The sequence below is a fragment of the Stenella coeruleoalba genome, assembly GCF_951394435.1.
Source record: "Stenella coeruleoalba genome assembly, chromosome: 5".
In the NCBI taxonomy this organism is placed as follows: Eukaryota; Metazoa; Chordata; class Mammalia; order Artiodactyla; family Delphinidae; genus Stenella; species Stenella coeruleoalba.
The window spans coordinates 19,064,982-19,092,229 of NC_137150.1; the positions used below are offsets into that span (position 1 = coordinate 19,064,982).

Consider the following 27,248-nt stretch of genomic DNA (forward strand, 5'->3'; position numbering starts at 1 on the left):
AGATGAGATCTAGGCAGGTCAGGGAGCCGGATGCGGTAGGAGGGAGGGGGACATCAGAGGCCATGGTTACGACCTTACATTTCATTCTGAAATCCCATGTGAGAGTTTGAGCTGGAGAGTGATGAAGACTTTTTAAAGCGGCAGTCCCCAGCCTTTTTGGCACCAGGGACCGGTTTCGTGGAAGACAATTTTTCCACAGACAGTGGGGCAGTGGAGGGGGACTGTTCAGGGGGTAACGTGAGCAGTGGGGAGCGATGGGGGGCGGCAGATGAAGCTTCACTTGCTTGCCCGCTGCCCACCTCCTGCTGTGCGGCCCAGTTCCTAACAGGCTGCGGACAGGTACCAGCCCGCAGCCCGGGGGTTGGTGTGTGAAAAAGTGACTGTAGGAGACAAGGGCAGAAATCAAGGCTCAGTTAGGGGACTATTGCAATAATCTGGGTAAAGAATTAGTAAGACTTGTACCAGGGTAGAAGCAGCTGAAGTGGTGAATTGTATTCTGGTTCCATTTTAAAGGTGGTGCTAAAAGGACCTGCTGAAAGGTTGGTTGAGAGTCAAGGACAAGCCCAGGGCTTGGGCATCAAACACTGATGGCAGAGCAGGTTGGGGCGGGGAATGGAGAAGAGACAATAGGAGTTTAGATGAAGAGACAAAATGTTCAGGTGATGAATCTACTCTTTACATTTTCAGTGAAACATTCTGTTTACAAAAAGGGTGAGGACACAGGGGTGGGTAAGATGGAGGACTTGAGGAAAAAGGAAAAAGTTTACCATATCCCGAGACCGTCCCTCAAGTCCTGCTTGATTCCCTCGTAAAGGAATTTGTCAAATTCTAGCTAATTAAACTCCGACAGCAGGAATATGTAATGGTGAGGTCTGCATAAATAGACAGTGAGTGGCCATGGCTGAAAGTCAAGGTCTTGTGAGTAGTTGTACAGGATGCCGTGAGGTGACTGGCAGCAAAGATGAGGCTGGAGAGAAGCCCAGGGCAAGTGGAAGAAGGTAAAGACCTTAGAAAGATAGGAGGGTGGAGCTACTTGCAAGTGTGAAGGTCCAGGGTGTGGTCGTGTCCTGAATGTGACAGAGTTGTGACAGAACAGTGTATGGTATGACAGAATGGGGCGGACAAGAGAGGTCACTGACAGGTCAGTGACCCATGAGATCAAGCGGTCTAATGGTTCCTTGCCAGGAACTGTGAAATCACTGAGGATAATGGTGAAAAAGGAAAACAGGCAGGCCGTGGTGAAGCTGTAGGAATTACACAGGATAGTCCAGAAACACAGACACAAAGCAGGCAGCGGGGAAGCAGCTAGCACTGGGGGAAAATCGCTTAAGAGTTGAAAAGAAAAAAGTGTATTAGAGAAGCAGACTTCAAACTAAGTCTAAGGAAAGATCTATTGTGAAGTTTCTTCAAATTGTGATACTGAATTGCCACCTCCTGGCTTTGTAGCGTGGCCTGTGTTTCATGGCTAGTTAATTTATAACTGAAAAAGAATATATAAAAGTGTGTCTTACAGTTGGTCTTAAAACTAAATTCTTTTTTTTTTCCAAATTCAGACAAAATTTACTTAGAGAAAATTATTTTTTAATTGTTGGCTTCATTATCCTTTAGATCAGAGGTGTAACAATTTTCCTTTTTAATATTCCTTTCATCATTGAAGACAATGAAACTTCTGCCTGTTTTCTGAGAAGCAACAAATAGTAATGGATGGTCACAGGCCTGAGCACTGGGATGCCTGTGATCTAAGTTGTACTTTTGCTATTTATTAGCTTTATAACATAGAGCAAATATCTTGTGTGCTCCTGACTTTCATCATCTCTGAAATAATGGAGGTTATTATGTTTCCTTCTAGTAAAACTAAATTCTTGAAAACAACTTTGAGTACTGCTGCTTTTTAAAACTAATTACTTTGACATTTCCAGTTTCTGGGTCTTTGGTTATCAAGGCTTTGATAACAATTTGACATACATACATCAAATACATACCAAATATAACCAGATACATTAACACTTGATTAATTTAGGTGAAACTCGCACTTACATATGGAAAATCCCAGAAAGATCTGGAGCTGGAATAGAAGATTCTCCTTGTATTCCATGGGCTTACTATTCAACTGTGGATCGGGTTAAGGTAAACTCTAAATCATTTGTGTTTTGTGCAAATTCCCAAAATAGACACACAGTTGAAGGAAGATGAGGTTAAGAGTTTTCCTGTGGTCCAATTTTATGTTAAAATTATAGGAAAGTAAGCTGCTCTGAAATTCACTTTGAGTTTTTTGTTTTTTGTTTTTTTTGGGTTTGTTTAAGAATATAGTTATAAACGTATCAACTCTGTAATTGCTGATTATGGGTACCACAGGATTAAGTATTAATAATGGTATTCTATTTCCCTTTGATATGAAAATACATACTAAAGAACTGAGGTACATGATTTCAGAGCTCTATTATCACATAATAAAAATGCTGATCTCAGCAGTAAATCACAGCACAGTCAGAACATGTACCAAGACTCTTTTGTAGAATTAAACCTCTAGTCCAAATCTCCCTCCTGAGTTCCCGACCTGTCTATATACCTGCCTATTGAACACTTCTACCAGCATGTCCCACAGGCACAGAAACTCAGCAAGTCTACAATGGAAACTGAGATCTCCCTCCACCTCCTCCTATATTCCCAGTTGTGATAAATAGCACAAGTACCAAACCTAGTCATTTGTTCAAGCTAGAACCCTGGATATAGAGTATCTAATTCTTACCCCTGGCTCACCCACCTATACAGAGCTCAATCCATTCCTTCTATCTCCACAGATCAGGTGCTAGTAATTTGCCTCAACTACTGCAGTGTCCTCCTAGTCTCCAGTCTCTTCCCCATCCAAACCTTCCTTCACTCTACCACCAGGATCACTGGTCTAAAATGCATATACTGCCATTCCATGTTCAATATTTCAAGGACTACTTATGACCCACAAGACAAAATCTAAAATTCCAGAACATAATACAGCTCAAAGGTCATTCAAGATCTAATCTGCCATTACTGATGCCCAGTCAAACCAAAGTTCTTGTAGATTTAAGTCCACTGTGGTGTTCCCTGTGTTCACTGGCACTTTTTGTACCTCCATCGCAGCAAGTGGTTCATTTCTTCCATTCATCTATTGTCCCTAGTAGGAGGTAGGGTCTTTGTTTGATTCATCTCTGGATTTTTAGTGACTGGCATAGTCCCTGGCTTATGATTCCATAAGCAAACCAGCACTGTTCACTTGGGGCTCTTTTCAACTGCTGCTCATTAGCTGAGCCAATATTTGGCCTCTGCAACACATTTCTGTTACTTGAGCATCACCCACACAAATTCGACATTGTTCCAATTTAACTACTCCAAGTGGAAAGTTACTGACTTGACAGAACCACATTGGGCAAAGTCTACTACCTAAATCAGTCCCTCCAAAGTTCCTGAGGTCATGGGGGATAAGGTCCCAGTTCTCTGAAATCCCGACCTATATCAAAAGGATGACTAAGTTTTTGCTTGTTTTCAGGATCTCTTTAGTGGATTAATTGGCCCACTGATTGTTTGTCGGAAACATTACTTGCAAGTATTCAATCCCATAAAGAAACTGGAATTTTCCCTTCTGTTTCTTGTTTTTGATGAGAATGAATCTTGGTACTTAGATGACAACATCAAAACATACTCTGATCACCCTGAGAAAGTAGACAAAGCCAATGATGAATTCATAGAAAGCAATAAAATGCATGGTATGATACATTATTCTAAAACCTATTTTTTCCCTTTTCTTCTTTCAAATACTCTGGAAACTATTCATTTGTTTTATTTTATAATAAACCACTTCTGCCACACTTCACATGTGAGGTAGAATTCTGTTCAAAGCAAGAAGGGGACTATATTTGAAATCATCCATTAACTTCTCTCCCAGTTCCAAAGTCTCAATCCCTTTTAAATGCAAAATTAGGAATAAGTCTTTTGGTGCTAAGTGACTATAGAAGCAGTGTGATATTATTGACCTTAAAGTACCCATTTCCCCTATCTGTAGTGAAATAAGTTCTATTACCTCAAAAAGATCCCATATATTAACCTAATAAACCTATTTTCTGTGAAATAGCTGTTGGTTTAAAATATCCTGGAAGGTAATAAAAACTCATGTGTCTTCCCCAGCTATTAACGGAAGAATGTTTGGGAACTTACAAGGCCTCACAATGCATGTGGGAGATGAAGTCAACTGGTATCTGATGGGAATGGGCAATGAAATAGACTTGCACTCGGTACATTTCCATGGCCACAGCTTCCAATACCAGGTAAGGGCCAACCATGGTCATTATTCCTGCTCTATTTGAAAATGTTTTAAAGCAAATGAAGAAAATATTTCCTCAGAGAGACTTATGAAAAGTTTAAGGTTTTAAGAGACAATATTTTACACATGGTACTGCATTTATGTCAAATATATATAGCACAGGGAGCTCAGCTCGGTGCTCTGTGATGACCTAGATGGGTGGGATGGGGGTGGGGGATGGGAGGGAGGTCCAAGAGGGAGGGGATACAGGTATACATATAGCTGATTGACTTCGTTGTACAGCAGAAACTAACACAACATTGTAAAGCAATTATACTCCAATAAAAAAAAAAGAGAGAGACAACTAAATTATTTTCAGAGTGTGACACACAGCAATTTCAGTCACCATTACGAACCTTTTTACACCTTGGGCTCTCCCTTAGATTTCGTTTTTACTGGATTTTCTTGGAGTTCTGCTCACATTTTCCTGGGCAAGGCCTTTGAACAGAATTGTCAGCAGAGAGGGTAGGAATGTTCACGTAATGATGGATTAGAGAGTAGAGACAAGACTTTATTATAACCTTTGCCTCTTCTAAGTTCTGGATCTCAAATAGCCTGAAGTGAACAAGATCGGCACAAGATTGGTGTCAAGCAACTGATTGGTCCCTAGATCTCAATCCTACTTTGACTTCTCACCCAGTGCTGATTTCAGCAGGAATCAATAACCCTTTTGGAAATGCTTTTGTCTCACCTTCACGTTAACACAGAAAATTCAGAAGCTACCACAAAGCACACTGCAGAACCATTTTATTCTCGCTTTTTGTTTGACTTATTAGCAGACTTTCAATTCCATCCCTGCCGAAATACCGCCCAAATACTCTGTCAAGACTCTACCTGAACTGCCCCTGGTTTGGGCTTCTCCATTGGCCTCCTTTCCTGCTCCCTTCATTACCTACCAACCTTAAAGTTTAACAGACAAGCTCATCTAGGGTAGGTTCGGCAAGAGTGAGATTTAACACTGAAATGAGGCCACAGCTAAATTCCTTTGTGTAACTCAAGTGCTCTGATAAAAAGGCAAACCAGGCCTTCCCTGGTGGCGCAGTGGTTGAGAGTCGGCCTACCGATGCAGAGGACACGGGCTCGTGCCCCGGTCCGGGAGGATCCCACATGCTGCGGAGTGGCTGGGCCCGTGAGCCTGCGTGTCCGGAGCCTGTGCTCCGCAGCAGGAGAGGCCACAACAGTGAGAGGCCCCCATACCGCAAAAAAAAAAAAAAAAAAAAAGGCAAACCAGAGTCAGATGTTCCTGACTGATGAATTCACTTTCATCGTATCTTTCCTTCACACCCATTTAATAGCCCACAGTGCAAAGGGTTTAGCAAAGACCACTACCTCATTGTTTGTATTAGACATAGCAATGTGCAGGGTCTCTTTCTTTTTTTAACGGATTTATCCATTTTCTAATATCCCTGAGCTGGCCAATGAAATGAACTCTCACATATAATAAACATTATATTTTTCTAATTAAGCACAGGGGCATTTATAGTTCTGATGTCTTTGACATTTTCCCTGGGACATACCAAACCTTAGAAATGTCTCCAAAAACACCTGGAATCTGGTTACTCCACTGCCATGTGACTGACCACATTCATGCTGGAATGGAAACTACTTACACCGTTCTACCAAATGAAGGTGAATATCCATTTAGTAATTCTAGAAGGTATATATCACAAATATAATTAAGATGTACTACTTTGCCTATATATCAATACTTCCCCCCAACTGAAGCTTTTTTGAATTTGCTGCCCTGATTCTTCCTTCTCTACCTCCAAATAGGAATTTTTTTTACTGCTAAGTCGTGTGGGATACTGCTTATCTTCTGACAGCTGGTACTGATAACAGCACCAGTAGTCTCTACACTAATACAAATTGACACCAGTTTGATGCAGTGTAATTAATATTCCTAAAACTGACATGTGTAAGAGAGTAGTTGTGACTTAACAAAAGACATTTAAAATATAATTTCTTTCTTAATAGAAAACATTAACTTTTATTCTAGGAAGTACCTGGTACAGGCAAAAGCATCCCCCCCCACCAAAAAAAACCCATATAACTAATATAATTTCAAAGAGTCAATCAGGCAGAACAGTGTCTTTCTGTGCTTCTGGGGGAGGGGAGGAATTACTGATTATTGTTTTGTCAGTGATTGTCTTAGGCCATTCGGGCTGCTGTAACAAAATACCATACTGAGTAGCTTATAAGTAACAGAAATTTATTTTCCTAGTTCTGGAGGCTGTTAGCCTGAGGTCAGGGTGCCAACATGGTTGGGTTAGGGTCCTTTTCCAGGTTGCAGACTTATTATACCTTCACATAGCAGAAGGGACAAGCTACTTCTCCAGGAGCCTCTTTTATCAGGGCACTAATCCCATTCACCAGGGCTCCACCCTCATGACCCAATCACTTCCCAAAGGCCCCACCACCTAACACTATCACCTTGGGCATTAGGCTTTCAACATATGAATTTTGGGGGCACACAAACATTTAGACCATAGCAAAGATCCAGAAAAAAAAAACAGAATCTATTTTTAGATTCTAAAATCTTGCTGCTTCGCCCACCCCAGCAAGAACACTCCCTCCTATGCAGGCACATGCATATACACACACACAATAAAAACACAGGAAAACAAGCAGCCCTTTTATGGATAAACACTAAAAACTAAAGAAATGCATTATATAAAGAGTAAAATTCCTGCTACCAACAAGGGATTAATTTCCAAAATATACAAACAGCTTAATATCAAAAAAAAAAAACCCAATCAAAAAATGGGCAAAAGACCTAAATAGACATTTCTCCAAAGACATACGGATGGCCAATGGACACATGAAAAGATGCTCAGTATCACTAATAATTAGAGTCATGCAAATCAAAACTATAATGAGGTATCTCCTCACATCAGTCAGAATGGCCATCGTTAAAAAGTCTATAAATAGGGCTTCCCTGGTGGTGCAGTGGTTGGGAGTCCGCCTGCCGATGCAGGGGACACGGGGTCGTGCCCCGGTCTGGGAGGATCCCACATGCCGCGGAGTGGCTGGGCCCGTGGGCCATGGCTGCTGGGCCTGCGTGTCTGGAACCTGTGCTCTGCAGCAGAAGAGGCCACAGCAGTTGAGAGGCCCGCGTACTGTAAAAAAAAAAGAAAAAAAGTCTACAAATAAAAAATGCTGGAGATGGTGTGGATAAAAAGGTACCATCCTACATTGTTGATGGGAATGTAAATTGGTGCAGTACAGAGGTTCCTTAAAAAACTAAAAATACAGTTACCATATAATCCTACAATCCCATCCCTGGGTATATATCTGGAGAAAACTCTAACTTGAAAAGATACATGCACCCCAATGTTCAAAGTAGCACTATTTATCAATACAATAGCCAAGACACAGAAGCAACCTAAATGTCCATCGACAAATGAATGGATAAAGAAGATATGGGGGGTGTGTGTGTGTGTGTGTGTGTGTATATATATATACACACACACACACACACACACACACAATGGAATATTACTCAGCCATAAAAAAACAAAATAATGCAATTTGCAGCAACATGGATGGACCTACAGATTATCATATTAAGTGAAGTAAGTCAGACAAAGACAAATATCTTATGATATCACTTATATGTGGAATATAAAAAAATGATACAAATGAACTTACTTACAAAACAGAAATAGACTCACAGACATAGAAAACAAACTTATGGTTACCAAAGGAAATACTGTGTGGGGGGACAGGGGCAGGAGATAAATTAGTAGTTTGGGATTAACATATACACACTACTATATATAAAACAGGTAAACAACAAGGACCTACTGTATAGCAGAGGGCACTATACTCTGTATCCTGTAATAACCTATAATGGAAAAGAATCTGAAAAAGAATATATATATATTTGAATCACTTTGCTGTACACCTGAAACTAACACAACATTGTAAATTAACTATACTTCAATTTTAAAAACTGAGGTTAAAAAAAAAAGTAAAATTCCTGCTTTTTGGTTGCAGGCTTTGGTGTTTCCTGAGTCTTCTGAGTTCAGAATTGTTGGAATTGGCAATGGCAAATCCAATGAGGGGAAATGATGTAGAGGAAACAACTCGTGTTTCCTCCTCACACTGGCATAAAAGAGAACATATAAATGGAAGAAAATACAGAAGTAAATATATTTCAAAACCTAAAAATCACTGAAAGATTACCTGTCAGTGCAAACAAAAAGTTTTAATTTCTGTTCCTGGGTCTTACACAAAGACCTCATAACATGAAAAACTATTTCCGCTAAAACTCTTTATTACAAAGTGTGGTACTGAGAGCACCAGAACACCAAAGGCTCAGACAAATATATAAACCACTGGGTCTAATGCCAGTAACTGCTGAACAAGGTGAAGAGTCAAACATGAGAAAGAAAACCTTAAGTAGAGCTTAAAGAACATTAGCACACATGTAAACCACACAAAAGGATGGTCCTGCTCAGACTGATAATCAAAAGTGAAGGAATACCAAGGCAGGCATTCTGGAAATTCATGTGTGCAAATGCCTGACATGTAGAGGATGCTGCTACAGGCTAAGCCTACACACAAAGACCATGAAAAAATTCCTCCTGTAGGATAAGCCTGGGAGGGGATAAGCGAGATGACTGTTTCCTTGGTTAAGAAAGGGGAGACTGTTTTAAAAGCCCTACTAAAAACTGTAGAACGATTAGCAATGCGAAGGCAAAACACATGTTGGAAAAAAAGATTAAAGGGAAATTTGACTTTTACTAAGAGAAAAGGTATTGCATGGAACTGAAAGAAGCAGTAATGAACAAAAAAGATAGTTTGAACTATTCACAGAAAAATGGGGAGCCACATTTATCAGTCTGAATTATCTTTAAATGAAAGTTTGATAAAGCTTTGGCCAAGTTTACCTTAATTCTAAATCTTAGAAGAATTTCAGCCTACCACGACAGAGACAAGGGAGAAATCAAGTTATAGTGAAATCTTTCAATATTTTGCACAGGGAGACAATTTTCTCCACAAAGAAAAAAATCACTAGAAAAGAATTGTGGATATCCTGTCATGCTTAATGTAATGCCTTATTTCTACCAGAGGAAGCATAATAAAGACCTCCTCTGACAAATATAAAAGGTACTTTTTTTAGACTGACACTTCCATGACAGTTAGATGACCTCTTGGAGCTGTCTGAGGGGAAAAGCTTACTTAGCTCTAAGGTCCTTATAGGCAGGGAGTGTATATTCTGTACTTCTAGTAGGTGCACAAATCCAATCCAATACCCTGCTTGGTAAATATCTAACCACATATTAACTCAATAAAAAGGAATTTTAAAAACTTTTTTGGACACAACGTCAGACTTATAGAAAAGTTGCTAGAGCAGTACCAAAAAAATTCCTGTATACCCTTTACCTAGGTTCCCCAAATGTTAACATTTTGCACAGCATCATGTACTTTCTCGTCCTTTCTCCTATCTCCGTATCTCTTTATACACACACAGACTACAGAAATTGTAAATACATATACTCCTATTTCCTAAGAACAAGAATATTCTTATACATAAACAAAGTACACCTATCAAAATCAGGAAATTAAAAACAATCCAATACTACAGACCCCTTCCATATTTCACCAATTATTCTAATCATGTTCTTCAGAGAAAAAGAAAATCCAACTCATGCACTGACATGTCTTCTTGTCTCCTTAGTCTGGAGCAGTTCCTTGGTCTTTGTCTTTCCCAACTTTGACATTTTTAAAGAATACAGGGCAGTCACTTTGTAGAATGTGACTTCAATTTGGGTTTGTCTAACGTTTCCTTATGATCAGATTCGGATTATGCATTTTTTGGCAAGATTCTCACAGAAGGGATATTGTGGTTTTCTCAGCATACACGTCAAGAGACACAAGATGTTGATTTGTTCCCTTACTGGTTGTGTTCATTTTGAGCATTTGGGCTTATGGTGGTGTCTGCCAGGTTTCTCCACTATAAAATGACTAATTTTCCCTTGATAATAAATAAATATCTTGCAGGGAGGAAAGTTAATTTGTCTTTAAATAAAGCAGTACTAGAGTGAGAGATGTGTTTTAAATATATAAAGAGCAGAAAAATATAGATGAATCAAGAATAAAGAAAATAACTTTTAAAAAACTAGAATATATTTAAAGCACCATGTGCCATTTTTTTTTAACCATATGATATATACTATTTTTAATAATGGTCTTAAAATTTCTTTTTCTATAGAGACCAAGTCTGGATATAAGAAATAAATGGGTGATAAATGAAAAAAAAAAGAAAAGAAAAAACAATGATTCATAACAATGTTATGTGAAAGTGTTGAATAGAAGGCTTACTTGGAATGGCTATAAGCATTAAAAAAAAGACTGAAAACATATACTTTTGTGCATTTATGGGGATAACTGTGTTACACTGTTTCATATGAAAAGATCAATAGACTGTATTATGACACATGACTGACTCTAATACACATATCACCACCATTAGGGCTTTACAAAACTGTATTAAAAAAAAAAATCTATGAGCAGATGTTGTCCTGGACAGTCCTCAAAGGATCACTATTAAGATTCAATGATTTCAATAATAAATAAACAAACAAACAAACAAATAAGATCCAATGAAATGTTTCCAAACTTCGGCTTCCCATCAATCCCTCTAACATACTGCTGACATCAGTCCTAATGGACCAGTGGAATAGGGGCACAGGTGTAGAGGAAGTAAAATAAAAAATTAAACAGATAAAATAAAATATTAGTAATAAAATTTCAAAACGGTGAGGCCAATATTGAACTTCTAATCTACAGAACTGTAAGATAATTAATTTTGTGTTGTTTTAAGCCACTAAGCCTGTGATAATTTGTTACAGCAGCAATAGAAAATCAATAGGGTACCCTTTGAAGATGTCAATTATACCTAAATAAAACTGGTAAAATTTTTTTGTTAATTTTAAATTAAAAAAATGTTTTTTTAAATAAAATAAATTATATTTTATTTTAAAAATATAATAATAATATATTAATATTATAATAATATATTAATAATAATATATTAATAATATAATAATAATATATTAATATATAATATATTATATATATTAATATATATTAATATATATATTATATATATTATTATTTATTAATATTAATATTAATATTAACATTATATATTAATATATATTAATATATATTAATATATAATATATATTAATATATAATAATATAATAATAATATAATAATAATATATTAATAAAAATTAATAAATTTTTAAAATAAAATAAAATGTTGCCAATCTGAGTTTTGTGAACCCTCGAAATGATGATCAAAAGGAAGTTAATATGGAACTGGAGAAAGGCAGAGTTGAGAAACAATCTATAAATTAAATCCTGGCAAAGACGAACGTTGCCATCAGGAGAAAAGTTTTCAAAATATCATTGTGGAAACATCAGGTGAGTAACATTTTTGCCCAGCCTTAACTAAAGTCAAAGCACACTATCAAGGAACTGAACTGGGACTCAAAATTATTTAATAAGAGGCTAAAAAAAAAGACACAGTTCTTTATATTTCTTTATTTTCACATACACTCTGGCTAAAAGAGCAAGAGTCCACATCAACAAAAAATGGAAACAAGGCTTTGGCTGAAAAACATGCACTCAACAAATCACGTTAATAGCCAGACAAGAAGAAAGTCAGCTTTGTAAACTTCTATTTCATTTGATTCAGAGAGAAACTTAGCATGTATTTTAAAAGTAACAAGAAAATAAAGTTTGAAATCTTTTACTGTGGGAAAACATTAACATCTTTCTCAAAGAAAATAACTGTTTTTAAAAGGGACCCAGTAGAAAAATCTGGAAAAATCAAAAAGGTTAAATTGTGGACCACTTGGAATGACATTCTTTCGAGCATACTTACAAATTGTTTGTGTTCCCGAGATGAAAAAGATTGTCATGTCTCCAACAACAGTAAATTGATGTTCCTTGGAATAGAAGTCAGTCTCTACCTTTAAAAATATATGCCTTCTTTGAGGAAACTCCTATATCTTGTAGCTTTTTTACATTCTGGACAATTAAATGGACTCAGGTCATAAATTATGAAACTAATACTATCACTGAGGTAAGCAGCCTGAAAGCATTTGCAATATATGTACATGTTCAATATAAAAGTCCTTTATATATATATTTTTTATCTGGCATTCAGTTTTGAAAAATTCAGTCTCATATGTGGTATATTTCAAATGATACCTTTAAGTCAATGATTTCTTTCGACTGCAGTAAAGAAGATATGGCAAGAAAAATGCTGCAGTGCCATCTTCTGGGAGGACATTTAAGAAATCCCTTAGTTGTAGTTCCACAGCAACAACTGACAGTGTTTCTGTTTGTAGGAAAGAATATCTGAGTTAGAACGGAAATTCTGTCTTTCATCCTATTCTCTTATCACTCAACCAATTAGAAGCTAACTCAGGTGACAAAATGTTATAACTACGAGAGAGAGAGGAAAAAAACCCCAGAAAACCAGTCTTTTAAATCCACAGACTGCTTTATGGTTCTAACAACTTCTTATTTATTCTTTCTAGAATTGTTTGTAGGAAAATACAATCAATTGAACACTGTTTTTAATATTAGGACTATATTGCAGCTGATTTATAAAGACTGTTTGCTAGGACAGGAAATAATTGTTGGATGACATTTTCCTAAATCAGTTCCTCTCTATTATAAGATTTTTATGTTATTAATAAGCACAAATATGTTTTAGAGACCATTTACTTTTTTTCTCAAACTGCAAAATAATGTGTTCTAATGAATATTTTAAATATTAAGGAATTTAGTAAACATTTTTGTAAAGGTAACTATGTAATTTTATGATTCTGTTGTTTCTCGATGCATGCATGCTGCCCTCTGCTGGGAAGAGAAGGGGGTGACATTTAAGAACAATGTTCCCAAACCTTCTTCAGTCCATTCCGTGTGTGATTCTTGCATGCCCACCACTTGTTCTATTTGCAGAGTAACCGGAATATAAAATCTCTGGCTCAGGTGTGCGTGCATCCATCCAAAGTCATCTGTCCAATATCCAGCAACCTAAACCATCCCTTACACAAAGGAATGACATGCTCTTGTTGCTAACAAGTTAATGAATAGTGTGGCGTATGAGAAAGCTCCCTAGCTCTGGAATCGTACAGACTCGGGCAGGGATCACACGCTTCTACTTATGCTCTGGGTGGCTTTAAGAAAGTCAACCTCCTGGGTCTTGGTTTCCTCATTTATAATGTAGTGGTACCATCTGCTAGCTTCCAGAGTCCTTTGTGAATCAATTTAAAATACAATGATGCACATCTGACACAAAATAGAACTTTAATAAACAATAACTGCTAACTAATTTGTAAAACCCATGAATTACCAATGTTTTCCTATCAAACGAGTTTATTTTGCCTAAACGTGGAACCTGTAAGTAGTATCCTAGATACAGAAAAACTGAGGTGGGGGCCAGTGTAAAGTAGGTATAGAGCCAACAAAAATCTTGCCACTGCTCTATTCTCCTCTTCCTCCAACTAGTGACAGGCTAATACAGGTTACAACTCCAAGAACAAGGTCAATATCTTAAATCCACAGAGTACTTTAAATCCTCCAGTGTGTCTAGAGAATACGTGTCAAATGTTGAAAATAGTTATTTCTGGCTGGTGAAGTTTAAAATGACTTTTTAAACTTTGTAATTGACTATAGTACTAGAATTTTTATTGATAAGCACAGCTCACTGTCACAAAAACAGTCATAAGTACTGCCTTGAAACAAAGAAGTCAACCACTAACCCCAGTTTCAATGGCTCTGCATTAGTGCAACAGTTCTCAACTAGTACAGTTTTGTCCCCCAGGGGACATTTGGTGATGGCTGGAGACACTTCTGTTTTAACTGGGCAAGTGCTGTTGGTATTTAGTGTATTTAGTGAGTAGAGGCCAGGGATGCTGGTAACACCCTAAAATGCACAGGGGACACCTACACACAAATTATCTGGTCCAAGATGTCAGCAGTGACAAGGCTGAGGAATGCTGCATTAGAGAGTAAGAAATCCAAGCTCCTAAGCATATTATGTAAGTCCCTGACCTCCATCTCCAACCTCACCATCTTGCAATTTTTGCCTAACATTTTACTCTAGAGTCAGTCCTGAACCTCCCATTGGTCCCAGGCAATTAAAAAAACTGGCTTGCTTCAGGATACTCAGTAAGTAGCAGACTTGGAACTCAGTTCCAATTCTCCTAATTCCAATCCTGGTCCCTTCTTGGTATACCACAGCTGCCAACAGAGAGACTCCCCATGAAAACAGACCTGAGGTTATTCAGGTGTCTTCCCTTCAAATCAATCAATAGTTATAGAATACTGCATATGGAGAAGCACATTGCTGGCAAGGAAAGTGCATCATGAAAAATGAATAAAACACTATACCAGCTCTGGAGGTATTACAATAAAGTTAAATCACACACAGCATTTAGTTCCCATAAGCCACACACATACATACATGCACATGTGTGTGAATACACACATATTAAAGACACAGAAAAATGGAACATTTGGAGGAAAGATTATGGGGTAGTTATGAGTTTGTGGGTGTGGATCAGAAAAGGATGAAGAAAGAGTCGTTCGACTAAGATAATGATGTTACCGGGGTGTGAAGATGTGGGCTATCTGTACTGGAAAGTGATCGACCAACAAGAATAATCAGTTCAAATTTATGTGATAAATTTGGTGCAGATGGGGCTGGGCAATCAAACACCTGAAGCTTCCACCTTCTGACAACCAAAAAATCTCTCAGGGAGGTGGGTAGCACAAATAGTACAAAGGCCCCTCCCTGTCTTCCCAATCAAAAACATACAACTTAATGGCAATTTCCAGAAAAACACCATCCAATGGCCACTTGGCTTTGCCTAACACTTTGAAAGTCAATTCCCTCAGCTGGAAAATACAATTCCAACACTGTCAACTTCTAATATTTTATGCACACTGGTATCAATATAACCATACCTTTGTCATCAGGCCAACCATTAACTGGTGATATTAACACACAAGAGTAGTGAAACTGATAACCATATAGCTATCAAGATTTATAAATGACTATGAATTATAAAAATTCAAACAATAACTACCTACACTGTAAAATACTGCATAATTTAGACACACTACACTTCTAAATCTTTGAGAAATTTATCATTCCTCAGTACTTGCTTACAATTATGATTAATAATGAAAATAATTTTAATTTCCTACATGAAGTAAATTAAGCACCCAGACCATTAATATAAAACGGACTTTAACGGCTATTCCAATTTTTAAAATACTGAGGCTGTGAGTTTCTCTGACTGTGATACTTTGTTAAGTGTCTGGAAAGATTAACTTAAAAGCATCAGCTCTAGAGCTAAAAGAGATAAATGAATATCAAATGTGGTGGCGGGAGCACATGAATGTTAAAAATAAGCTCTCCAGTTGATTCTGCAAAGACCCTCTTCCCCACACTTGAGAATCACATGAAAAACGAGAGACAGCAAGGCTTCAGCCAGTTATGGAAATGAGTACCCTCAACTCAATTTATAATCAAGCAAAAAAGATTATTTTACCTTTTAGTGATGATAAGTAAAGTTGATATTTCTCTCCACCACATTTTATTCTCTGACAAAGTTCAGGCAGCAGTTTTTTCCACCACAAAGTCTATCTTAGGGAAAAATGAATACTTTTTAAGTTTGATGCATTTTACACTCAGATTTCCAACAAGAAGAAAAAGATTGTGCAGGGAAGCCCAGGGCAAAAATACATCATCTTGGTTAAGGAACAGACTTTGTTAGAACAGTCTTCTGCTTAAGCTAGAGCATAAAAGTCAGATCTGTAACTTGAAAATCTAATAATATATACACTGTACATATGTACACCGCTATTTTCAAGAAGAAACATAGACGTGTCTTGTTTTCATCTCTTAGGTAGCAAGAAAGTTCTAAAGTCAAAAACTCTTCTAATTTCTAAAGACCAGAGAGTCCACAAAGAATTTCCCCATCATTTATTATGTTTTCCAAATCTTCAGGTAATAGCCTACTTCATCGCCAAACAAGAGACCTTTAGTGAAGATAACATACAAGCACCATAAATTTTAACAGCCTCTAATGGTACTCAAAACATGTAACATATGGCTGCTGAGCCTGCGCGTCCAGAGCCTGTGCTCCGTGACGGGAGAGGCCACAGCAGTGAGAGGCCCGCGTACCGCAAAAACAAAAAAAAACAAAAAAAACCAAAAAAACCATGTAACATATATGCTCTTTTAAGCCACACAGCCCTGTGAGGTTGGACTGGCATAATCTGTCCCCATGTTGCAGATAAGGCAACAAGATTAACATTTGATTATCACTGATAAAGCCTAAAACCGTAATCTGAAAAGCATACCCGATTCTCTTCTTTCAGTTCATGATTAGCATATGGGATGACTGCCTCCGGGCATCTCTCTAACAGCCTGTCTATGCACCGTTCATACTCTTCCAAACGCGTACGACACAGAACATGGATGCTGAGGCCGGCAACAGTGTCTTCTGAGAGTGGCTCCAAGAATGGAATAATGGAAGCTATGTCAAATGAAGGACCACATATGAGAGACTATGAACAGAAAAGTGAAATGTTATGGAATGAGGCACCCAAAACACTAAAGCACAACATACAGAATACAGTTTTTAAAAAGAATAAATCTCACTCACCAAAAAAAAAAAACAGAATGTAATTTTAGAACACACGCATATATTTACTTAGTAAGTCTAATTAGACCAAAGTATTAAATAATCTTGAAACCACCTCTAGTTTAAAGAAAAAAAGATCTGTTTAATACAAAGCTATGATTTTTTAAAATAACATGGTTGTGTTTTGCTCTGAATAGACTGTAAGTTTAAACTAATGCGAAGGCTTTAAGATTCTATCCTTAGGATAGAATCAACATGGTGTTCAAGATTTATGTCCAATGATGTTCACCTCAAGAATATTTATAATACTGAAAAACCAGAAGAAATCTAAGCATTAAATAAGAAGGGATGAGTAAATAAATTATGATATATTCAAATGATGGTATATTTTATAGCTATCAAAATTGTTTTCAAAGGACAAAATGCTCATGATAAAATTAGTAAAAAATCTCAATACAAAATTATATTCAGAGCATGGTCAGTTGTATAAAATCTACATAGGTACATGCACATCTAGAAATGCCTTTGGAAGAGCATCGAAATTTGAAACAGAGACCAGTTAACTGGAATGGGAGGACAAAGCCAACTTTCTTTTTCACACTTCCCTGTATTTTTCAAGGTTTCTAATAATAAGCATGCATTACACGAAGAACCAAAAATAAAATTTCACATTTAAGAAAACTACAGCAATCGTTAAGAACCTAATAATTTGTATCAATACCGTTTGCTACAACCTGAATGACACAGAGCAGCTATTATTTCAGTAGTCAGAACTTGACAATATTTTACTTTTAAACATTTAAACTAAAAATACTACTTTTGATTCCGCCACCAAAATAATCTCTGCTTTCCCTTTCTTCTGGATAAAAAATGAAATGCTCATATCCTGATTTTCTTCTTCTTGTATCCTTTTTACTGCAGCGTCTTCTCAGACTCACAGGAGGACATGGAACATGAACTATCCATTTACAGTCAGCATCGTGATTTTATTCCAAATATCTACTAAGCAATGGCTAGGAGAGTAAGGTTGGTCCCTTTCCTTCCTGCAAGTTTAATATTCACCTTCATCTGAAAAATTTCCTGACAATAAGATAGCAAATATGAAATAAGGTGGTTAAAGTGAAATGAGTCAAAGCTTGGTACAAAATGGGTTACCCATGAACTTTTAAGTAGTTATATCCATATCATCAAGAAGTTTAAAAATAAGAAACACCAGGGAATTTCTTGGCGATCCAGTGGTTAGGACTCCGCACTTTCACTGCTGAGGGCGCGGGTTCAATCTGTGGTCTGGGGACTAAGATACCAGAGCCACACAGGGCGACCAAAACAAACAAAAACCCTCAAAATAAGAAGCACCAGACAACACATATATCACTGGATAAAAAACGGCCCACAGGTTACTACTACTCTTTAAAATACTCTTAGTGTTGTGTGCTTCTTAGCAGTGTGTTCCTTTCTTTTTTTTTTTTTCAATATTGGAAATGGACTCTCCACCCCCAACACAGGCACCATTTATTCCCTTTTCTGATCTACACCCCTCATGCTCAGCTGGCTCTGCGGGGCTGGAACCCACAGAATTCTCTACACAGTCACACCTGTGGCTCTAAGAGGGGTGGATGGCAAGGAGGCGGGGGGAGGGGACCAGGACAATTCTGGTAAAAGGCAGGGCACTTACTAGGTACTGTGTCATTCTGAATAGTGGCTTTTTGACACACAGATGATTTATAGATTGTTTTTAATTCTTGCACAAATATACTATTACAGTGATTAAGAACAAGGGACAAAGAGTTATCTCAAATCTGTGTGGTGGTGGTGAGCTGGTGGGTAGAGGGGAGACATACAATTTTGAAAAAGCTCTCCAAGTGATTCTGAACCGACCCCCCATTCTTCTAGGTAAGAGCAGGTGAGATCTTTTTGTTTCTTGATGGTTAGTTTTTTCTTAATGACTAAGACTAATTGACCCCAGATAATTTAGAAAGAGTTATAATTAGGAAAAGGATTTCGAAAAGTTTAGACTGACTCAACTTTCTATCCTTTAATGGCAAGGATTCCCAGAAAGAAGATACCCTTTTTATTTATTTTTTATAAATTTATTTATTTTATTATTTTTTATTTTTGGCTGCCTTGGGTCTTCGTTGCTGCACACGGGCTTTCTCTAGTTGCGGCGAGAGGGGGCTACTCTTTGTTGTGGTGCCTGGGCTTCTCATTGCGGTGGCTTCTCTTGTTGCGGAGCACGGGCTCTAGGCACGTGGGCTTCAGTAGTTGTGGCGCATGGGCTTAGTTGCTCCGCGGCATGTGGAGTGTTCCCGGACCCAGGATCGAACCTGTGTCCCCTGCATTGGCAGGCAGATTCTTAACCACTGTGACACCAGGGAAGTCCCAAGATACCCTTTTTAAATACCTTAAAATGGATTCTAAAGATCACTGAATTATACTTTTTCAAGCAGAGATTATAAATATGCTTTGAAGATTTATCAGGGGATATTTTAAAGCACTTATTACAATTAGCATTTTAAATATTTAATTAGTACATAAATTATAGCAGGGCAAGGTCTTGCCTGCCTCGTCCAATGCTGTACATCAATCACATTTACAGTACATGATTGAGGAATATTTGTGGAATGAACAAATCTGAGACTAAGTGCTCGGCAGCCTCTGCAGCATAAGGGTACTAGAGATAAGAACCAACAAGAACCGCCTTTGGCAATTAAAAAAAAAATGTAAGTAACTGTATTCCTGGTGACATCACAGGCTGTCTAGAGGCTAAGACTAAGCAACATGGTCTCTTGAGCTTTGCATCCTGACACCCCATCCCCAATCTGACATTTTGGTTTCTATAAGCAATAACCACACTTCCACTAAGTTCCCAGAGTAAATCAGGGGTTGCACACTCAAAAGCTTAACAAGGTCAAACCAGACGATGAAAACCAGATGATGAAAACACACGAAGGCGGCTGAGTAGAAGGAAAATGGATGCCAGACACTGCATCTGGACCAGGGAGACGTGGAGGTGGAACAGTGGCAGACAGGACAGCACGAGCACTGCCCAAGGAGGGGAGCCAGTAGGTGGCTCCGACCTTCAGGTCTCAGGCAGTGAGGGCCCAGGGTTACTGCTGAATGAAAGTTCTGCTGAGTTTCTCAAAGAGAAACTTGAAACTCAAAATTCTGAATTTGAAATCTCAATTTTCATATGTTGGCAGCTACACTGGGAAGACCAAACACAACAGATGTGAGGATTATACTCAGTCCTTGGGCCACTGATTACATTAAACAAAATCACATCCACATGGAGCCCAGCCCAATCCACCAAGTCAAATGTGGACTTTATTTCTCATTCTCAGTCGAAAACATTCACGTTCAGAATTCTTGCAGGCTGGTCTACATTCTCTTGATCATGTTTCTTACTTTTAAAAAAATCCTTTCAGGAGCCAGATAAGCTAGCTACTTTGACCTATCTCCTATAAGACAGATAGTAGTGCTCGGTTTGGGCTAGAGGCCTAAACTGTGTGAGTGAACACTAAAATAAAAGTGAATCTCGTCAATGAAAACACCGCGAAACACTTGCCATACTTTCATTTCACAACGTGTTTTCAAGCACGTCCTGAGAAGGAGGCAAGAGTCACAGGACTTGGAAGCTCACTCACCGACTGGCAACAAGACCAGACTTCCCGTCAGCAGTTTCAGGCAGAGGCAGGAATTCCCTCCACAGCGCTTGAGTATGCCTAACTATAGGTTCTGTCCCCAGAATGATACACTCTAAATTAACTGGACACCCAGGGTCTTACCAAATTTAAGTCCTATACTATAAGGTAATATGCATATTCATGAGAAAAGGAGGCATTTTTATTTACCTGTAATTTTGAAAGGTCTTCCATATAATTTTTATCAGCCAAGGATTCAGAGGATATTAAGACATTAACCCATGGACTGATTAAGCCATAATGACTACAGGTGTTTATCTAAAATGTAAAAGAAATTTATCATAAACAAAAATACAACAAAACAAGACTTTCTTCATCCATCCCACAAACAACAAGCAATCCCTAACATTCTGCCGTGTCCCAAAATTTGGTATACATTTTCCTGGTAATGGGAAGAAAGTCTTAGAATGCATTCCCCTGGAAAAGGTTTTAGTTTTGCTGCTTCTCACTGAATAAATCCTCACTAAATATTTCCTAATATTTTAACTTTCAAAAAACTGCAAAGAGGCACTTCCTCACAAAAAGGGCAATACTTCCTTTAAGCTAATTACACTCAAAAAAAGTTAACAGTAATACTGAAAATGATTTTTATTTCTACTACTTTCCTTGGGAGGCAAAATCTCTTCCATAAGTTCTCAAGACAGTTCCCATAAAGACTCCCTTATTCAAGCAAACCCACATTAGCCACTCTGTCACTGTGAGGGACAAAGAGGCTGCCAGGGGTCGGGGGGAACAGGAAAGATAAGAGTAGAGTTGTTAGGGCTGCTGCAGACTGCGGAACAGCTCTTGTCTGTGCAGCTGACAGGAAATGGAAGTCTGGTAAGGAAGTCTCTCTCCCACAAGCCTTCTGCAGTTCCTCTCCCAGCAGGGAGGTCTGCAGATGTCTCTTCTCTCATGTTCCGCTTCATGACTGTCGCCTAAGGGAGCACAGATGGATTTGGGGAAAAGCCCTTTCTCCCACACTTTGGCTACTGAAGTACCACTGTAGGTGAGTAATATAGGAACAGTAGAAGGCACTCTTTAGGATACAAAAGTGTTTAAAATGTGGGCAACTTCACTCACAGACAAGTTTTAAATGTATTAACTCTTGCTTTAAAAAGATATCCGGTAGGGCTTCCCTGGTGGCGCAGTGGTTGAGAGTCTGCCTGCTGATGCAGGGGACACGGGTTCGTGCCCTGGTCCAGGAAGATCCCACATGCCGCGGAGCAGCTGGGCCCGTGAGCCATGGCCGCTGAGCCTGCGCGTCCGGAGCCTGTGCTCCACAACGGGAGAGGCCACAACAGTGAGAGGCCCGCGTACCGCAAAAAAAAAAAAAAAAAAAAAAAAAGATATCCGGTAATATGAATTACGACTGATTTTATGCTGTTAAAAATAAGAAGGGTCAACAAAAATTAATATAAAAAGAAATAAAAATTTAACAAAAACATAAAACACACACAAAAAACCCCAAAAACAAACAAACAAAAAAATAAGGGTCATTATCATAATGTGTAATGTACACAAAGTTTAATTCACTGTACTATTCCATTATCTTACCAGATCCTCTGATGTTCTCAATGGTGTGGTGTCAGGTGGCTGCCTCTTAGATAATCTCCAGATGTACTGTGATGTGAGCTTGAAAAAGAGTTCCTGAAGTACCACATCTGGGAGACACGCTACCAGCTGAGCTTCCCAAAAGTCTACTAAGAGCTGAGGAATCGTATCTTCATCTTTACCACAGAGCACCTTGAGAACAGTGAAACAAGCCCCCATAGCTCAGATAAATATAGTACTGATCAAGTTACAGCTGGTCTGAATAGCACTCCATCATGTGGGCCATGTATTCAATAATTTATCTCTAGCATTAGTGCCGTGGCAAAAGCGAATTTAGACATTTTAACAGACTCCAGGTTGCATGAACAGAATTTTTCTAGATACATTTTTTAATCTGTACTTTTATAAGTGGTTATGTGTAAGTCTCATTTTTCAATAAACAAATGAAAAATCACTTCTCTTATTCTGCTCTCCGTCCCCCCCACCAACTTCATCAGGCCATCCAGAACAATTGCATTTTCAAAGTGACAAACCTTAAAGAAGGAATCTGCTTCTTCAATTCCAATTTTGTTGTTCTTCTGTAAGCCAAGGACTGAAGCCACAAGCAATCCAGGCTGAGTCTCCTTCAAGTGAACTGCAAATTCAGTTGGAACAATCTGTCCTTTCCTCTGTTGAATCAATAGCCGAGGTTCCAGAATGAAGCCACATACCAACTTCATCTTCAGATAAAAAAAAATTTAGGAACAGAATAAACATTGCATTCATCTTGGAAATACACGCTAGTGAATTCAAGAATCAATGATAAGCCATTAATAATTTATTGTAATCTTCATTTTTTCTTTACAAAGACAAGTTCTAAGGACATCATTGGTAACTGTCTTTGTAGAAGTTATTACTTAATTAAGCATCAAGATGTCCTATTTTGTAGACAGCTTTAAATTGAGGTCTATATAGGATTTTTCAAAATTATGAAAAGAAAATTCATCTTTCTAGAATTCTACTCTGCAAAGTAGAGGACATCTTAGTGCTAACCTGAGACATAATAAGTGCTCAATTAATGTCACTTCTTAATTTCTTTCTCTACTGATTAACTTTTTTGGCTTATGTCCCTAAATGGCCTCTTTTCCAACGGGAAGCTACCTTTTCTTTGATACACCATTCAAATGCCTAATCTCCCACACAGTCATTTGTGATCTTCCCAAATGCAGGCTATTTCTGCAACTACTGCACTCCTAAGACTCAAGGTTAATAACCTACTTGCTGTACTTGAATATACATCACTGTTCTGTTTTCAGGGACAAACCACACCACCCCCTCGTGCCAGGTCAGACTGTCAGCTCAGGGCAGAGCCTGTATACTCTTCACTGCCAAGCACTGTGTTCTGAACATACCTGACACTAAGTTGAAAAGTCTTTGGATACCCATTGCTGCCATTTATCTTTCATTTTTCTTTTTCGTTGGACAAATCCAAAGCCCAAGCACTCCCACTTTGGGCCACTTCCTTTTTAATACTAAGTCTATCTTCCTTTACAACTAAGAAAAAAATGAGCTACACAGAAGCCAGAAAAAAACTAAACACCTCAGGACCACTGAGTCCTATTTTAGCTTGCTGTTAATTCCAGGCAGGGCACCGTACCTCTGAATGGCTTTTCATTTCATTTCTGTGCATGTCAAGATCTCTCATTTTCAAAGCCATTGCTGCCTTGGTCAATGTCACTAAGACTGATGAAAATCCAGAAGTATCCAGCTTCCTTAAATAGCTTATGGCAGTTAAAGGATCAATATTCTTCATAGAAGGACTACAGAGAATATGGGGCAGTTGCTTCGGCTCAGCGACATAAAACATCTGAACCACTTTTGCTGCCAATTCCTTTGGTGAGCGTAAACAAGAAATAAAAGGTCAGTCAGCTGATAGAAAGCAACAAAATCAGCAAAAAAAAAAAAAAAAGATAAAAAGCCAAGATACAAACATTCCAATTAAGATAAAATTACAGTACTATGCTTCGATTTAAAAAGAGAGTTTGATGGTGATAGCGTGGGAGAGCTGAGATGACCTAAAGTGATCTCTTTGCTGAGTTATAATGAAGAAAAAGCAGGGAAAGTGTATACCAAGTTGTGGCCAGCATTTCTAATTTTAACAAGAGTTCAGAAGAAGAAAACAAATATTGGATTAAATTATACTCAAAAGTCCATTATAGAAAATTACTGTTTAATACAAAATTTACTTATATTTAATGTACAAAATATACTTAATATTTATAAGAGAAAATTTCATTTCTCTTAAAACCTTAAAACACTTGGTATCACAATACCCAACTTTGCATACTGGCATTCAACTCTTTAAAAATATATGAGGAGCTAAAAATGATCCTTGATAATGTCTGAAGGTTGCTGGGCCAGGATTTCACAAGGGAAACTTTGGACACCTGGAGAGTGGGGCAACTAGGGTTGTGAAAAGGGCTGCAGATGAGAAGAAGGCAGGCAAAGCCCAGGTTCTATGTCATTCTTCTAAAGACATGCCACTGTCAAATAGGGCAGGTCACTCAACCACAGTGGACCACACCCCCCTGTCTATGTAATGAGAAAGTATGAGAAGATGATTATAAGTTCTCTTCCACGCTGTAATTCTGAGTATTATTAATGAAGAAAAGGGCACACTAATTACCTTTTTTAGGAAAAAAAAGACTATAATACCAATGAAAAATACTTGGAACTTGATTTCTCAACAGAATTACATAAAATAAATTGCTAAAATGAAAAATTAAAAATATTAGATATAACTAAATAGAAAACTGTATTCACTTCACTTAATTCTTCATCCAGGTTTTCATAAAGTGAATGATTAATGTAAAAGATTAATCCCCTCTCGTATTTCTGCGCTCCATCCTCTAATGCCCAGTCCACTCGGGCCAAAACTTCAGCCATAGACAAACCAGACATCTTATAGTATGGCAAGGCGAGGTGGGAATACTGGGTGTCAAGCCTAAAGGGAAGGAAGTAAAAAAAAAAAAAAAAAAAAAAAAAAAACTTCAGATTTGTCATGTTTAAGTTTGGATGTCTAACACATTTAATAATAAAACAGACATGATTTCCGGAAGACATAGATCTCAAAATACTTTTCTACGGCCATTAGGAGTTGGAACAAACTCCTGAGTTTTGTTCTGCAAAGTCATTCTAATTAATGTAGCTTCTTTTTGCTTGCTCATCAGAAAAACAAAAACAATTCATGAAGTGAATTTTAATATTCATAATGTGGCTCTAAAATAATGGTGTTTATAAGTAGGAAAAGTCTTTTATCAATTTATAATGACTCCCATGGGTCAAGTAAGCCTTGGAAACGATTATATATGAAAAAAATTATAAAGATCATTCTCATCTGGACAATGGCTACAGGATTTGTTCATTTTGTGAAACTTATTGTGACTTGTACACTTATTACTTGTGTACTCTTCTACGTGTATAACTCCATTAAAAAGTTTTTTTTAAGTTTCCTCAAAAAGCTGAAATATTGAGTAGTGGTTACCATTAAATCTACTAACATAAAAAAAAGAGATCATTCTCAAAAAGAGAAATCACTATTGATCCTAGTGTCCTTTTCTGACATCATAAAAGCACTGACTACTAAGATTAAAATCACAGAGTGTCCAACTAGTATCTCTCCCTTAAAGCTCATAGTAATATGGTTGTCTCAGGGATGTTCACTGGTCATGCCCCACCCCCGCCCAAAGGTCTGAAAAGAAACTTCAAATTCCTAAATTAACTGATGGGAGACTCATGAACTGCTCATCCAATAAACTGTAAGTCCTTGAAGGCAGGCAACAGGTCGTGCTCATCTCTCTAAGCTTAGCCCAGTACCTGACCCACAGGATGTGCTAAACAAATGCTGTGGCATAAATGAATAACTAAACCACCTCCCCTCATGCGTCCTCCCATTTGTCAGGTAACTGCCAGAGGTGGAAAAGTTAGTAAGCACACCTGAAGCTCAGGATGGCTTCTCTGACAAGTTTCCAAGTAGCATCACCAACCTGCTGTAGCAGTCTCCAAGGTGCCCACAGCTTTCTTTAAATGCTTCTAAAAGCTCGGCTTTTTCTCCAGGTTCCAGCTGACCGGCATCCATCAGGGCAGCTCTCACTAACAGGTGAGCCTCGCTGAGAAGGTGGATGCAGCTCTGCGTTTTTGCAGTCTTGTAGGTGTTACTGTAGTCTACCTAACACAAAAAAGGCAAGCAGCTAATGTTGCTTTAGACATCTCCCCAAAGTTTCCCAGTTCTTAAGAATATCTACCCAGTTGGTTACTAAAGTCAATATCTGAACACATTAAATCCTAAAAAATAAAAAGTGGTTATTTGTCATTCTGATAAGGCCTAGCTAAAGTGGTTTTCTTTTCCCCCACGATCTATTAGCCAGTTTAACACACACATGATTGTAACTATTCTCTTGTTAAACAGTGCTAATCATTAGAGAAGGTACAATTAATACTGTAATGCTAATAACACTGTTAACTTAGCAATAATTTGATCACAATTTGATAAGGCTAATGAACATATCTGAAAACCTTAACTTTATTTTTAAGTTCTATGATTTAAATCTTTCTCAAATTCAGACTGAGTATGCTTCCTTTATCTTAGTTTCAATCTGTGAATTTAGGTTCTGCTACATCTATTTCTGTAACTTACAGTGGGCTTATAAAAATTATCACTAGCTAGGACTTCCCTGGTGGTGCAGTGGTTAAGAATCTGCCTGCCAAGGCAGAGGACGTGGGTTCGATCCCTGGTCTGGGAAGATCCCAAGTGCCTTGGAGCAACTAAGCCCGTGGGCCACAGCTACTGAGCCTGTGCTCTACAGCCTGCGAGCCACAACTACTGAGCCCATGTGCCGCAACTACTGAAGCCTGCGCACTCTAGGGCCCGTGTGCTGCAACTACTGAGCCCGCGTACTGCAATTACAGAAGCCCAAGCGCCTAGAGCTCGTGCTCCGCGACAAGAGAAGCCACTGC

General features: G+C 38.1%; 2 protein-coding genes across 11 annotated transcripts in view; one reads left to right on the top strand and one right to left on the bottom strand.

Moving 5' to 3' along the window:
* CP (ceruloplasmin) overlaps positions 1–18,457 on the top strand; it is a gene marked incomplete at its 5' end in the record, with an annotated part of 62,617 nt that extends 44,160 nt beyond the window's left edge. The window contains 5 exons of the mRNA XM_079921260.1: positions 2,021–2,127; positions 3,524–3,740; positions 4,159–4,298; positions 5,800–5,962; positions 17,941–18,457. Of these exons, the coding sequence (XP_079777386.1) occupies positions 2,021–2,127; positions 3,524–3,740; positions 4,159–4,298; positions 5,800–5,962; positions 17,941–18,044 (731 nt within the window). The 3' untranslated portion in view covers positions 18,045–18,457. The remainder of the gene's footprint in view (positions 1–2,020; positions 2,128–3,523; positions 3,741–4,158; positions 4,299–5,799; positions 5,963–17,940) is intronic.
* The window catches only part of HPS3 (HPS3 biogenesis of lysosomal organelles complex 2 subunit 1), a 65,556-nt gene continuing 49,990 nt past the window's right edge, over positions 11,683–27,248 (bottom strand). For 2 of the 10 annotated variants that reach the window (XM_079921266.1, XM_079921263.1), the window contains exons 9-17: positions 26,279–26,460; positions 25,056–25,236; positions 23,890–24,123; positions 22,787–22,972; positions 22,257–22,445; positions 20,871–20,978; positions 16,736–16,942; positions 15,922–16,012; positions 11,683–12,692 (exon numbers count right to left, since the gene is read on the bottom strand). In XM_079921266.1, coding sequence (XP_079777392.1) covers positions 12,565–12,692; positions 15,922–16,012; positions 16,736–16,942; positions 20,871–20,978; positions 22,257–22,445; positions 22,787–22,972; positions 23,890–24,123; positions 25,056–25,236; positions 26,279–26,460 — 1,506 coding nt within the window. In that variant the 3' untranslated portion in view covers positions 11,683–12,564. Of the gene's footprint in view, positions 12,693–13,932; positions 13,973–15,921; positions 16,017–16,735; positions 16,943–18,627; positions 19,353–20,870; positions 20,979–22,256; positions 22,446–22,786; positions 22,973–23,889; positions 24,124–25,055; positions 25,237–26,278; positions 26,461–27,248 lie in introns of those variants that run through there. The other 8 variants (XM_079921264.1, XM_079921268.1, XR_013828303.1 and 5 more) reach the window with 8 other exon arrangements.